A 16,654-nucleotide genomic window follows, 5' to 3' on the forward strand; every position below is an offset into this window, starting at 1 on the left:
ATAGCAGTTTCCTATAGACCTACATTTTTTTAAAAGGAAAACTAAGCAGTGTACACTCCGGGCTATATTTTTCGCACCACCGCTCGCCCTATACAATGGTTACAGAATGCATGGCTCCAGTCGTGCTGCTGGACCGAGTGACCTTCCAGTGCATAATGCACTTTCAGCGAGCTACTATACTATACCTTTCTAGTAGCCACTCCTGCTAGTAGCTAGTCCGTTCACTTGATTGACCGCTTCACACAAAAAAAAACTAAATGAAATAATTGAATTTTTTTTGACATCACAACGTAGATTAAGAAGAATATGGAAGTCTGGGCATTTACAGGGCTTACGACCGTCTTAGGCTAGTTTAAGTGATCACTTCTACCAATTCTACCCATTATTGAAAATCATACTATTAAAATTCTTGGAACTTTTAATTGTTATATTAACTAATAATTATATATATATATATATATATATATATATATATATATATATATATATATATATATATATATATATATATATATATATATATATATATATATATATATAAATAAATACGAGATAACCATCTAAGCTCGTGAGGTGTTCGAGTACGTTCACTAAGTGCTACAATGTCCGTACGATTCAGTTCTGCTATCGTTAAATTGTAACAATAATTAAAGAAATAAATAATTTATAATACAAATGTTATTTTTAAAACAATGTTACTTTGCAAGGACGCTCGGATAGCGAGTGCACTCAGGGCAGAGCCCTATTAGGAGACGCCAAGAGGGCGCCTAGCTTGGGGCGTAGTGGAAACAAACTCCAAAACCCAAAACTTATCGTGCTATATGTTATTACATGTCGCTCACTCCTTTCGACAACGTCATATATCAAAAATTGTCAATTTTCAGTTGTGCATGTTTTAGTAAGCTAAAGTTTATTTAGAATATTTAAAATCCTAAAAAAAACTTAATTTCTTGTAATAATTTATTGATTAATATATTGTTTCAAAATTCTTCACCTTTGCTATCCATTTTTCCTTTGTTTTCAAACTCCGCCCCTTGACTAACCCCCTCCCCCTAACTTTCCCCTCTCCTTATATATAGAACTTATTTTATTTTATTTTATATTTTAGTTATTATTCAGACCTGACGATGGAAGTTTAGCTTCCGAAATTAGAAGTCATTAATAAACTCAAGTGGTATAAAAACATTTAAAAATTTAGAGTGGTGTAAAAATAAACTAAATAAACAGTGCTACAATAAGTAATTTAATTTATATAAAGAGTGGAATATTATTACAGAAAATTAAATAAAGAGATGTCTGCTAAAATAATGAATTTAAATTATATTTATACATATACAGATATTAAATAAAAATATAGATTGATGTAATAGTAAATTGAATAAATGTATAGATTGGTGTAATAGATAAATGAATAAATGTATAGATTGGTGTAATAGATAATTGAATAAATGTATAGATTGGTGTAATAGTAAATTGAATAAATGTATAGATTGGTGTAATAGATAATTGAATAAATGTATAGATTGGTGTAATAGTGAATAAATGTATAGATTGGTGTAATAGATAATTGACTAAATGTATACATTGGTGTAATAGATAATTGAATAAATTTATAGATTGGTGTAATAGATAATTGAATAAATAGATAGATTGGTGTAATAGTAAATTGAATAAATGTATAGATTGGTGTAATAGATAATTGAATAAATGTATAGATTGGTGTAATAGATAATTGAATAAATGTATAGATTGGTGTAATAGTAAATTAAATAAATGTTTAGATTGGCGTAATAGTAAATTGAATAAATGTAAAGATTGGTGTAATAGTAAATTGAATAAATGTATAGATTGGTGTAATAGGATATTGAATAAAAATAAACATTGGACCAATAGTGAATTAAATAAAAATATGGAGTTGTTTCAAAGTAAATTTAATAAGAATAAAGAGTGGGATAAAAGTAATTTGATATTATGGCAAATTAAATAAAAAAATATATGTAAAATAGTAAATTGAATTAAAATATAGAGAGGTAAAATGGTATATTTAAATAAAAATATAGGTGGCATTTAATAATAATAATAATAAAACCCTTATCCGCACCCCAATGGTGCATAGGGCACTGCGTCATATAATCGCAGTGTTATCTTGATCGTTAACACATGAAGGAAAGGTGACCAGCCCTCCGCTTCAGGCACCAGTCCAGGGTAATATTGAATAAATATTACAGTGAAAAAATCACTCATATTTATTTTTACCCCCCCTGGGAATCGAACCCGGGTCCTCCAGAACGGTAGCCGAGCGTGCTGACCATTACACTACGGAGGCGGATCAAAGTTAGACATAGGTGGCATTTATGCCACCTATATTTTTATTATATATTATGTTATTTTTATTATAATTATTTTATTTTTACAGAGCCCGGCTCTGCACGGGAAATCGAGAATATCCGAGACATTCGCTTCCATTGTCTCGTACAATGTATGTACATGCTTCTCTTGATTCACTCGGTGCTCGACTATTCCAGGCATCCTGCCAGCGGCACGTCACTGTGACGTCACGTCCGCATTGACGTCGTTCCGGTCCGCCGGCCTTCCTGCTGACCTTGAAGCGGAAAGTCAAGTCCGGTGCCATAAAACCGAAAGCGAACGCAGCCGCCTTCGGTAAGTATCAATACTGTAATTTGAATGTTGGCACATTGGTGACTCATTGGTGACAACAACATCCCTCAGTAGTCTGCCAAGCGCATTCTAGATTAGTCTCTCCTGAAAAACAGTCACTCTGTAAGGAATGTGGGTATGTTGGTGACACATTGGTGACAACAACATCCCGCAATCGTGCTGTCTGGCAAGCGAATTCTAGATTTTTCTCTCATAGAAATCAGTCACTCACTTGGAGCTACCTAGTGAAACTTATTTGTACTACTACTACTACTAACATCACGCCGGTAGTGACAGGTCGTAAGCCCTGTAAATACCTAGACTTACAATATTCTTCATCTATGTTGAGATGTCAAAAACGTCTAATATATTTCGATAAGAGACCTCAATGGGTGTAACCTATCCAGTACCAATCACCCAAAAATTCCAGGTGATCCAAGAAGGGGTACCAAAAGACCCCCAGTTCATATCTGTATGGATATCGTATTACGCAGCTCGCAGCAAGTACCAACTGAGTCATAGGGACACCACGTCCTTGCCAACGCGCCGTCATGAGGCGACTGAGTGCGGGTAGCGAGACACTTGATCAAACGAAATTCGAGTAGTATAGTATAGTCTCCCTCTCTCGTTATGGTAGTACCACATTATAAGTATTCTTAGCAGTATTCTTTTTTTAAAACCTTATCCGCACCCCAATGGTGCAAAGGGCACTGCATCATATAATCGCAGTGTTATCTTGATCGTTAACACATGAAGGAAAGGTAATGAGCCCTCCGCTTCAGGTACCAGTCCGGGGTCAATAATTGAATAAATATTAGAGTGAAAAAATCACATATTTATTTGAACCCGGGACCTCCGGAACAGTAGTCGAGCATGCTAACCATTACACCACGGAGGCGGACAAAAAATTATTAAATTACATATCGCTCACTCCTTTCAACAACGTCATGTATCAAAAATCGACAATTTTCAGATGTGCATTTTTTCGGAATGCTCAGAAAATGTACTATATCCTAGCAAAAGCGGCATATTTTTAACTTATCCGCACCCCAATGGTGCATAGGGCACTGCATCATATAAACGCAGTTTCATCTTGATACTTAACACATGAAGGAAAGGTGATCAGCCCCCCGCTTCAGGCACCAGTCCAGGGTAATATTGAATAAATATTAGAGTGAAAAATCACAATTTTTTTTTAAATATTTAAATTCGTAAATGGGGGATTTCAAGACCCCTGTTAGTTCCAGCTAGGTTAATCCAGTCTGTCGATATCAGAAGGCCTTTGGTATACTACGTAAATATACGTATACACGTATTTATACGTCCTATATCACTGCAGAGGCTTATATTACTGTCTTTGTTGACATTTTTGTTGTAAAAGAATCAGCTGCCAATTACTGTGGCTTTGTTTTATTCTGTTTATTTAAATATTAACTTTGATACCCGTAATTTAATGCTACACGCTTGTCGTATAATAATAATAATCACATTTCAAGGAATGGCCATTAACCCTGACGATGCCGGAAGGTATTAACCTTTTCTTTCCGGTGCTAAAATAGAACAAGCGTCCCGGTGTTGGGTAGTCACTATACAATAAAAAATAGCGATTTTAAATCGGAAAAATACGGACATTCATAGCTAATCCCCTTAATTAATTATGAATGAAGTCCAAATTATAATAATTTAGATTTATTTGCTGAAAACATTAAAAAAAACCTTCTGGCAACGCTCACTAAACAAGCATAGGTCCGCTCTTCTCGGGAGCTCAAGAGCTACTGCCGCTAGCCAGAGAACATTGAGCTTTGAGCTCCTCACGCTTGTACAGTGCAAGTATGCAAGAGTAAGATGCTAATATAGTGTCGCGGTTCCCGCACACTCTTCACGCGCTGTTTATATATATATGTATAAAAATATTTAGGATATTAAAAAAAAAAAAAAACAATACCTTTTCTTCAAAATGCAAAAACAAAATTTTCTGCCCTGTAGCGGGTAAATATCAAGTTAAAAATATGCCTCTTTTGCTGGGATATAGTACATTTTCGCGGCATTCCGAAAACATGCAAAACTGAAAATTGTCAATTTTTGTTTTATGACGTTCTTGAAAGGAGTGAGCGATATGCCAAACTAAAAAATCCGAATTACAGTCTAGAAATCTGTATTAAATTTGTATATAGAATCGATAACCCAAAATCTGTATTGATCTCTGCAGCTTTGCATTCGTAGCTAATTTTTATTTATTTATTATTTCTTAAGTTAGCCTATATTACTTATTACTTGCTTATAACCCTTATCCGCACCCAATGGTGCATAGGGCACTGCATCGAATGACGCAGTGTTTTATCTTGATCATTACTTACATATAGGCAAGGTGATCACTCTTGCGCTTCGGGAACCAGTCCAGGGTAATATCAAATAAATATTAGTGTTAAATCACCAATATTTATTTTCACCCACCCTGGGAATCGAACCCGGGACCTCCAGCACGGTAGCTAAACACGCTGACCATTACACCACGGAGGCGGAGATTAGCCTATATTACATAACATAAACTATTTAATACACACTTAATTTACTAATAAATAATAATAAAACCCTTATCCGCACCCCAATGGTGCATAGGGCACTGTGTCATATTAACGCAGTGTTATCTTAATCGTTTACACATGAAGGAAAGGTGATCAGCCCTCCGCTTCAGGTACCAGTCCATGGTAATATTGAATAAATATTTCAGTGAAAAAATCACTTATATTTATTTTACCCCCCCTGGGAATCGAACCCGGGACCTCCAGCACGGTAGCTAAACACGCTGACCATTACACCACGGAGGCGGAGATTAGCCTATATTACATAACATAAACTATTTAATACACACTTAATTTACTAATAAATAATAATAAAACCCTTATCCGCACCCCAATGGTGCATAGGGCACTGTGTCATATTAACGCAGTGTTATCTTAATCGTTTACACATGAAGGAAAGGTGATCAGCCCTCCGCTTCAGGTACCAGTCCATGGTAATATTGAATAAATATTTCAGTGAAAAAATCACTTATATTTATTTTACCCCCCTTGGGAATCGAACCCGGGACCTCCAGAACGGTAGCCGAGCGTGCTGACCATTACACTACGGAGGCGGACACTTAATTTACTACATCTACATATACATATTTACATTTCCTTACAGTACAAAAAATATTTATTTTAAAATTCTTTCAGACTCTTTTCATTCTCCATACATTCAGGCATCTCATCATACATTTTCAAACCCTTATACATTAAACGATTTTGCGACTCTGTTTTTTTTTTCATAAATGGCAGTCTTATTTTATCCTTTTTAACTAACCTAACTAACTAACTAACCATCACGCCACTTCTCCGCAGGGGTAGGCAGAGAGAATAGAGCGCCACACCACTCTGTCCTTGCAAACATTCTTCGCCTCTTCCACGTTCATGCATCTCCTCATACATACCCGCCGATTGTTACTGTTACCGATTGTTACTACCTGACCACTTTCAAGTATTTGGCATACCTGATCGTGCCATGTTTTTCTCGGTCTTGCTCTGCTTCTTTTCCCGCTAACATTCGCCTCATAAATTTGTTTTACCGTTCTTTCCTCACTCGTTCGTTCTACATGTCCAAACCATCTCAACACACCTTTCTTAATTTTATTGATAGTGCTTATCTCAGCTTTGCATTCCTTCCTTATTTCACTATTCGCACATCTATCATACATCGTTTTGTCATACATCCTTTTGAGAGATCGCATATATATATATATATATATATATATATATATATATATATATATATATATATATATATATATATATATATATATATATATATATATATAACGTGGTAATATTTTCCTTTTGAAAATTAAGTGTAAATAATATGTAAAGTGGGTGTATAATAATAAAATAAACAATGTGTTGCTTTGTAATTAAAGTTTATTCTTAATTTATCTTTATAATAATTTTTATATCTATCTATCTATCTATCTATCTGATTCTGACAGTCAATAATATTATCGGAAGTCTTTTGTTTTATTCTGAGCGACGCATGCGGCATCTGGTGGTAGAACTGTTTTATGTAGGTACTTTTTGTAAGTACTTAATAAAATGTATAGGTAGGTACCTAGGTATTTTATTACATCTCCCCCCTTGGGGATGAAAATTCATAGTAAAATTTTCACTCGTCCTCCGGATCATCTTCTTGTAGTGAAGGGACTGGTATAAGTTTAGTGATATGATAAAGTTTTTTTTTTTTTTTCCTCCTATCTTTTTTCCTTCTTTTTTTTTTTCTTTTTTTTCTTTCTTGTTTTTTTTTTCTTTCTTTCTTTTTTTTTCTTTTTTTCCGTTCTTTTTTTTCTTTCTTTTTTTTGTATTTTTTTTTCTTCTTGACCCTTTTAAAGTAGACACAGTTTTTCTCAATCCATTTGTTTTTTTTCTTTTGAATTCCTTCATTTTTATTCAGATCTCTTAAAGTATCTTCTAATATAACCAAATGTACAACTTTTAATTGTTCATCTGCATTTTTATTCGATTCTAAAACTGGGTTCCGGCTTAGACAATCTACTTCTAAATTTTTCTTTCCTGGAGTATATTTTATTTCATCTTTCGTAGAAGTTTTTTCTACTTTATTTTTATTTTCATTTTTCAAGCACTGTTTCTGTGTTATTTGTATGTCTTCATTTTTATTCTGATCTTTTAAAATATCTTCTAATTTAACCAAATTTACAACTTTTAATTGTTCATTTGCATTTTCCTTCGATTCTATTACTGGATTCCTGCTCATACAATCTGCTTCGAAATTCTTCTTTTCTGGAGTATATTTTATTTTATATTTTGTAGAAATTTTTTCCACATTATTTTTATTTTCATTCTTCAAGCACTGTTTCTGTGTAATTTGTAAATCTTCATTTTTATTATTAATCTTATCATCCTCCTTTGTTTTAAACCAGCACGTTGCTTCAGAGTGATATCGAGTTCCCTTATTTAAATTTTCACAAATCTTACATGGACTTTTATCTTTAATTTTATCACTAGTTCTTAGATTTCCACGTCTTCTTTGTTTATCTTCTAATCGTTTTCTTTGATCATCTTCTAATTTTTCTCTCTCACTCCGAACATATTGTAGTAATTGTTTTAATACATCTAATGTTTCATAATTCATTTCCAATTAACAAAATTGTCGTTTTATAACGTGGTAATATTTTCCTTTTGAAAATTAAGTGTAAATAATATGTAAAGTGGGTGTATAATAATAAAATAAACAATGTGTTGCTTTGTAATTAAAGTTTATTCTTAATTTATCTTTATAATAATTTTTATATCTATCTATCTATCTATCTATCTGATTCTGACAGTCAATAATATTATCGGAAGTCTTTTGTTTTATTCTGAGCGACGCATGCGGCATCTGGTGGTAGAACTGTTTTATGTAGGTACTTTTTGTAAGTACTTAATAAAATGTATAGGTAGGTACCTAGGTATTTTATTACATATATATATTGGTTTGGTGATTTCAATAATTTACAGCTTACTCCGGATGAAGAAAAAAAGGTTCCCGGCAGTTTGGGGAATTTCCCACAGATTGGCCTAAAATTGCATCGGACTTCGGATGGAGCATTCGGAACACTGTACTGACTATACGAATGCTCGACTTACCTTACAACCAAATAGTTCCGGTCAGTCCCTACCATAAGGGAGAGGTGGAAGAGACAGACCCCCTTGATATGGGCAGGCAACGGTGGAAATAAAACCAGTTTCATTTTATTAAGTTTTATTGCAATAAAATGTGAAGAAAAATGAAACTAATAACAATATAACGAATTAAACAAGCATTTAAGTAAACAAAGTATTGCAACACACGTCTTAACAATTGTTTGTCATATGACATATTTATATATATATATATATATATATATATATATATATATATATATATATATATATATGAATTCATTATGGCAAGATTGCATACTAAGTGCTCATATAAGGTACAATGAATTGTATAATTCGTTGTGACAACTTGTATAAATTGTGTCACATTCGTATATTTTTTTATGTGACAAATTGTATAATTTGTGTCACAATCGTATAAAAGTGTGACAAATTGTATAATTTGTGTAACACTCTTAATTTTTATGTGATAAATTGTATCATTTGTGTAACACTCGTATAATTTTTATGTGATAAATTGTATAATGTCACAATCGTATAATTTTTGTGTAACAAATTGTATAACTTGATTTTTTACTGACAATCTTTTCCCGGCATAAAAATCATATTACCTTCAAAAATTGTAACTTGAAGACTATTTTGATGAAAATTAAGACTTTTTCATAGATTTTAGTCAAAAAGTATTTTGTTTAATTAATAAAATTAATATAGGTGTGCTGTATATTTATAGATTACTATTATGAGTACAAGTTTATAAAAACCACACCAGAAATATTAATTTCATATGAAAATACTGTTTTTTTTATCTGTATAAAAGATTATGTAAAAATACTGTATTATACATTGTGTCAGATATCGAGGGTTTAAAATTATTCTCCAATAAATTGCAGAAACATATAGAATTTGTCTCAAAATACAAACGAGAATTAAAACCGTGTTTTACAAATTAAGAATGTCTAAAACTAAGTATAGGTACATTTTTTTTTGTAAAATATAATATATGTTCTATTTAAAATTTACAAAATATTAATACTTTAAAAATGTATTTAAAAAATAAAATAAAAAAAACAACGGGAAAAATTAAATACAAAAATAAAACTACATCCTATTTCTCTTAGTTATAAAAAATAATAAAACAATAAAAAAAATTCAAAATGTCCGCGGATGGCGGCTGTACTATTTTAAAATTGGTCCCAGTTATAAATGATTTTTTTATATTTTAAAATGGTGATTTTTTAATCTTCTTCTTCTTCAAACCTTCCTATGGTGCATAGGGCACTGCATCATATAAACGCGGTGCTATCTTGATCGAAAGGTGATCAGCCCTCCGCTTCAGGTACCAGTCCGGGGTAATATTGAATAAATATCAGAAAGAAAAAATAGCTTGTAATTTTTTGACCCCACCGCCTGGGAATCGAACCCGGGACCTCCAGTACGGTAGCTGAGCGTGCCGACCATTACACTAAAGAGGCGGACGATTTTTAATACTTGATTTAAAATTTAAAATTCAGATAAAAATAGGTTTTTTTTTGTCTTTTTAAATCTTTTATATATGTATCTATGTTACACCTGTCTTCTTTCTTTAAATATTTTCAAACTTATTGGAATATTTTGGGTCAATTCGATTTCCTCTACATATGTGAGTTGGGACGTTCCTTCTTCCTCCGGAACAGTCCTCCAAACACTCCTTTCTTATCCCGCTTCTCCTGCGTTCCTCCCATAGAGAGTTCAGACTCTCCGGAGCTCTCGGCGGCAGCGCGATCGTTTGAACTCTGCTGGTAGGCTGCGAAAGACAAGTTAGAAACACGTTAGCGGTTTGTCTTGCACGGTAATGCGTTACAACAATGCGGGATTGGTGCTCGGAATCTATGGCTTTTTTATATATATAAAATTGAACTTTTTACAATCTGTTACGAACTTTTTACAAAGTGTTCTGAACTTTTCACATAGTGTTCTGAACTTTTATATAATATAAAGTGTTATGAACTTTAAATAAAGTGAAATGAACTGTTTATAAAGTGTTGCGAACTTTTTATAAAGTGAATTTTTAATTTGTCGTGATTATTTAAGTAAAGTTTTAGGAACTTTTTATAAAGCAAACTGAGTTTTTTTTGATAAAATGTCAACTTGTAGTGAAACGAGCAATTTTATATATATAGGGCAAATTGAACTTGTTACAAAGTGAAATGAACTTATTGGGCAAATCGAACTTTTATATAGTGGAATGAACTTTTTAAACACAAAGATGATTTCAGTTAAAAAGTGAATGAACTTTTTAAAGGGAATTGACTTTCAGCATTAAAGGCTTAACAATAAAAATAAAAATCTCCAATAATAAGAGGGTGTAAAGAGACCATCCATTAAAAAAAGAAATGTAATGATAAAATTTAATAAAAGCGAAAAAAAAACTATATAATAAAATCGAAATAAATATATAAAAATAAGTGCATTTCCATACATTTCACCCGGTACAGTGTGTACAGGAGGTGACTGCTCCCGGCTGATTTGAGTGAAAGCAATAAATATATACAAAGAAAACATACTCATGTTAGTAAGAGAAAAACAGAAAAATAAAACAGTGAAAGAAAATACATTAAAAAAATATTCCCCATTTGGAATCGACCACCACATCTCAATACCTACTGTAAAACAAAAAAGGTTGCAGTGACACTTTTGTATAAAATATGTCACTCATGTATAAAATATGTCACTTTTGTATAAAATGTGTCACTTTTGTATAAAATATATAACTCGTGTATAAAATTTATCACTCATGTATAAAATGTGACACTTATGTATAAAATGTGTCACTTATGTTTACATATTTGACACATTTTATACACAAGTGTCACATTTTATACAAATTTTATAAAATGTGTCACTTATACAGGCTAAATCAGATATTTTGTGCTAAAAAAGGTGCCTTTCAGTGCCAATTTATACAGGAAAAAAACCACAACCAAAATCAATCAAAACTAATTGTGTTACGTATAAAACACACTTTTTACAACAATCCACCAAATATACACTAAAATTTATATAAAAAAAATTCATTATGTAAGTTAAAAGTTACATCGATAAACAGATTTGGAAGGAAATATAATAAAACTAAATGAATATTCACAAAAAAAAGGTTTTGACAAATGTATGAATTTTAGTGAATATTGATACACACTCTACGTAATATGAGTGTGATTTGGATAACTGATGTGTAATTCATGTCAACAATCGTATATTTCATGGTTACTATTTGTATAATTTCTGTGACTTATTGTATAATTTGTGTTACATATTGTATAATTTGTATCAGTCTGATAATTTATTACTTTTTTCTTTTCACTCTTACCCGCACCCAATGGTGCATAGGGCACTGCATCGTAGGGACGCAGTGTTATCTCGATCGTCAACACACAAAGGCAGGGCTATCAGCCCTCCACTTCGGGTATCTGGGAATCGAACCCGGGACCTCCGTAACAGAAGCCGAGCGTGCGTGAACATTACACTATGGAGGCGGATATGTGTTACACATACTCTACGTAATATGAGTGATTTGGATAACTGATGTGTAATTCATGTCAATAATTGTATATTTCACGGCCACCAATTGTATAATTTGTGTTAGTCTTAATAATTTGTGTGACCAATCGTATAATTTGTGTCACAACTGTATAGTTTGTGTGACATATTGTATAATTTGGGTCTAAACCATACAATTGGTGTCCTTATTGAATTAATCTTTCCCGGAAATTAAAAAGATGTAGATTAAATAAAAAATTTGAATTTTAAATCTACACACACACGCACGCACACACATATACACACACACATATATGTATAAATATATAATAGAAAAACAATAAAACTCCTTATTATCTATACTTATAAGGAAGGTACGAGCGTATCTATTCACAGAATTCAAATGAGCCTTCACCAAGAAAAGTGTGTTACAAGTCGAATAAGTTTTGGTTCATAGAAACAAACACCTCTACGGAAAGGGAGCAAGCCAAGTATCTACAGGCGCCGTTCAAACTGCGGAGGGACTAGCCAGTCATATAGCTTGTGCGATTGATTGTAAGATTTGTATCACGATTGTGTAAATTGTATAATTTGTGTGACAAATTGTATAATTTGTGTCATATTTGTATAATTTGTGTTACAAATTGTATAATTTGTGTCATATTCGTATAATTTGTGTTACGAGTTGTATAATTTGTGTCATATTGACCAATCGTAAAATGCATTTCAAATTGTGTAATTTGTGTCACAATTGTATCATTTATTTTTGACATCTCAACATAGATGAGGAAGAATATGGAAGTCTGGGTATGACAGTGTTTATGACCTGTAATGGGCTGGTTAAGTGATCACTTTACACAAGTGTAATGTTAACCATTCTACCCATGATTGACAACCACACTACTCAAATTCTTGGAAGTTCTATATATATGAACATTTCATGAGTTCACGGGAGCCTTCCATTGTTGTTTTGAGAAAGTTTTTATTTAGCCGAGACCCTTTTATTAAGATGTACGCAAAATCCTGATTGGATTATTTTACGTACTGGGAGATGCTTGAAGACAGCATTTTAAATTGGCCGTCTATTTTTGTCCACAAATTTGTGTATGAGTATTAGGAAGCACCCAAAAAGTTGTGAAAGTATGATTTGTGTTACACATTGTGGTACAATTTGCGTCATAATCGTATAACTTGTGTTATAAATTGTATAACTAACGTCATAATCGTATATTTTGTGTTACAAATTAGAAAACTTGTGTCATTATCGTATAATGTGTGTTACAAATTGTATAAAATTTGTATTAATATTGTGTATAATTTGTGTAACAAAAAGTTTAAAATTTGTGTCAATATCGTATGATTTTTATTACATATTGTATAATTCGTGTCATTTTCGTATAATTTGTGTTACAAACTGTATAATTAGTCACAATCGCACAAGACAGACTAGTTGCCAGACTCCGCGGGAGCCCGCTCCGTTTACCGTAGTCGCTGGCCGAGTAGAACTGCGCGGTGGGCGCCTCCTGCCAGCCGGCGGCGTGCGGGTGGGGGGGGTGCGGCGGCGGCTGGCGGCGCGGCCAGTCGCCGTCGGGCGGAGCCAGGGGGTGGCGGTGCTCCGGCGGCCGGCGCGGCGGCTGCGTGGCCGGCAGCGGCGGCGCGTGCGCGAACGCGCCCGTCCGCAGTGCGATGGCTTGTGTGCGGGTTATATTTGTTAGACAAGTCTACCTCTAAGTCTTCTTGCTTACTTTTAATATATACGCCTTGAATATTGTTTGTTATGTATATATTAATTTTTTGGTGTTGAAATAAATTGATATTGAAATGGGTATGTGTGGATGCTGATGTTATCCGATACTGCGTTGGCAGATGACTGTTAGTCAAAAATGTGTCATTTTTTACAGTAATTTTTTTGTTGGCAATTTTCCCAATTCAGAATTTGACTTGGTTATTCGTCAAAAAGTTATGATAACTAGCAACATTTATAACAGAGACGATACAAAACATACGATACAAGACAATGTAACGAGTAGCAACATAAATGAAGCACTGTTATACCTTTAATATAAAGTACATTTATCGCTCACTCTTTTCAACAATGTCATATATCAAAAAACTTGATTTTTCACGAGAACATTTTTTAAGTTTAAATATATAATATAATGTTATATTATATTACCCTGGACTGGTACCTGAAGCGGAGGGCTGATCACCTTTCCTTCATGTGTAAACGATCAAGATAACACTGCATTTATATGATGCAGTGCCCTATGCACCATTGGGGTGCGGATAAGGCTTTGATTATTATTATAAAAATAAATATCAAGGCACTTATTAAACTTTTTAGTGTCCAACAGATCTTTTTAGGTAAAACCTGAAGGTTTTTTCTCCATTTGAAAAATATTTAGTATATTTAAAAAAATAATTCAACAATACCTTTTCTTCAAAATGCAAAAACAACACTTTCTGCCCTGTAGCGGGTAAATATTGAGTTAAAAATATGCCGCTTTTGCTGGGATATAGAACATTTTCTGGGCATTCCGAAAACACGCACAACTGAAAATTGACGATTTTTGATTTAAGACGTTGTTGAAAGGAGTGAGCGATATGTTCACACAACCACCTTATATTCTTACAAAATTGCTATATGTTCTCACAAAATCCGTGCATTTTTTAACACAGTCCGCACATATTCTCATAAAATCCCCTTACATTCGATAGAACACCCTCATACCCTCACATAATAATAATAATAAAACCCTTATCCGCACCCCAAAGGTGCATAGGGCACTGTGTCATATAAACGCAGTGTTATCTTGATCGTTTTACACATGAAGGAAAGGTGATCAGCCCTCCGCTTCAGGTACCAGTCCATGGTAATATTGAATAAATATTGCAGTGAAAAAATCACTTATATTTACTTTACCCCCCTTGGGAATCGAACCCGGGACCTCCAGAACGGTAGCCGAGCGTGCTGACCATTACACTACGGAGGCGGACATTTGTCCCCTAATATCTCACTCAATTCTCATACATTCTCACACCTTCTTATAGTCTAATACAACAAACCTCACATATCAAAAAAAAAACTAACTAACCATCACACTGCTTCACCGCAGGGGTAGACAGAGAGAATCGAGCGCCACACCACTCTGTCTTTGCAATCATTCTTCGCCTCTTCTACATTCATGCATCTCCTCATACATACCCGCCGATTGTTTCGACTCCTAACCTGACTGCTTTCAAGTATTTGACATACCCGATTGTGCCAAGTTTTCCTCGGTCTTCCTCTGCTTCTTTTTCCAACTACATTCGCCTCATAAATTTGTTTAACTGTTCTTTCCTCACTCATACGTTCTACATGTCCAAACCATCTCAACACACCTTTCACTTTGTGCCTCTCATATTATATCCATATTTTTTCTAATAATCCCCTTTTAATCCAAACAGAGCAGAGGAAGGCCGAGAAAAACATGGCACGATCAGGTATGCCAAATATTTGAAAGTGGTCAGGTTAGCAGTCGTAACAATCGGCGGGTATGTATGAGGAGATGCATGAACGTAGAAGAGGCGTAGAATGTTTGCAAAGACAGAGTGGTGTGGCGTTCTATTCTCTCTGCCTACCCCTGCGGGGAAGCGGCGTGATTTTAATACCACATGTAAAAATAAGCATAAAAAGGAAAATACATCTCCAACATTGTCTATAGGACTTTTATAATTTATTTTTTTTTATATTATTTTTCAACATCTCATCAAAGATGAGAAGAATATGGAAGTCTGGGCATTTACGGGGCTGAAGACCGTCATAGGCTGGTTTAAGTGATCACTTTACACACGTGTAACATTCACCAATTCTACCCATTATTGACAACGACACTACTCAAATTCTTGGAAGTTCTATATATATGAACCAATTTAGAAACCTTGTTCTTGAATAACTAGAATTTCACTAGAGACATCTTTTGGTGAGATGTAAAGAAGCTTTTTTTATAGGACTGCTAAATTATTTATCGAAATTGCCTTTCTTAAATTTATCCTTCCGGAAGACCGAAGCGACGGGTTGGCAAAAGTATAATATACATACTCGGTGGTCCTTGCTGCGAGCTTATGAAGTCCGAGTTGATGTCCCGGTTGCTCCCGTGCCTGGAGTGGCCCCAGAACGGGGCGCCGTCCGGCCCCGCGGGCATCGGCTCCGACATGCGGCTCCCGTTGCCCATGGCGGGCTCTGTCTGACGTCTGGATAACAAAAATTCCGGGTGAGTCCAAATTATCATTCATTTTCCACTCGGGAGCTATTTTGAGCCTTTTATTTAAATGTATGCAAGATTTTACTTGTTTTATTATTAAGCCTTTCTTCTTCATCTTCTTCAAACCCTTATCCGCACTCCAATGGTGCATAGGGCACATAGCATCATAAGGGAAGGGTTTAAGGAATAACCCGCAAAGCCTCTTTTAGAGTCTTGTCTGCAGATAGGATAGTAAGGATAGGTAAAATGTAAAAAATACATCACAAACACCCGGACCAATTGAAAATAAATCTTTCTTGAATTTACTTTGCAATTGCCAGTTTCGCAGCCGAGCGTCTGCCCAACTACGCCACGACGCCTGTAGGGACCTGTGAAGGACCAGAACAGCTCCCATAGCAATATGGATTCATCGCGCAAGTCACACAGCTGTCTTACCTCAGTAACATGTCAGAATTATCGATCGGGGAAGAAGGAGGCAACCTCGGAGGAATGGCAGGTCCTTGCGACTCTGAAAAAATAATAAAAGAATATATATAAAAATTCTTTTTA

General features: G+C 34.1%; 1 protein-coding gene across 7 annotated transcripts in view; it reads right to left on the reverse strand.

Annotated features, from left to right (window-relative positions):
* Positions 1 to 9,552: 9,552 nt before the first annotated feature.
* kst (spectrin beta chain, non-erythrocytic 5 kst) overlaps positions 9,553 to 16,654 on the reverse strand; it is a 158,791-nt gene continuing 151,689 nt past the window's right edge. For 3 of the 7 annotated variants that reach the window (XM_088269213.1, XM_088269214.1, XM_088269212.1), the window contains exons 79-82: positions 16,541 to 16,613; positions 15,943 to 16,094; positions 13,345 to 13,551; positions 9,843 to 10,128 (exon numbers count right to left, since the gene is read on the reverse strand). In XM_088269213.1, coding sequence (XP_088125339.1) covers positions 9,977 to 10,128; positions 13,345 to 13,551; positions 15,943 to 16,094; positions 16,541 to 16,613 — 584 coding nt within the window. In that variant the 3' untranslated portion in view covers positions 9,843 to 9,976. Of the gene's footprint in view, positions 10,129 to 13,344; positions 13,552 to 15,942; positions 16,095 to 16,540; positions 16,614 to 16,654 lie in introns of all 7 variants that reach the window. The other 4 variants (XM_088269216.1, XM_088269215.1, XM_088269217.1 and 1 more) reach the window with 3 other exon arrangements.

This window comes from Brachycentrus maculatus, unplaced genomic scaffold (assembly GCF_059751285.1).
Source record: "Brachycentrus maculatus isolate JH-2025_06_01 unplaced genomic scaffold, ASM5975128v1 h1tg000342l, whole genome shotgun sequence".
Classification (NCBI taxonomy): domain Eukaryota; kingdom Metazoa; phylum Arthropoda; class Insecta; order Trichoptera; family Brachycentridae; genus Brachycentrus; species Brachycentrus maculatus.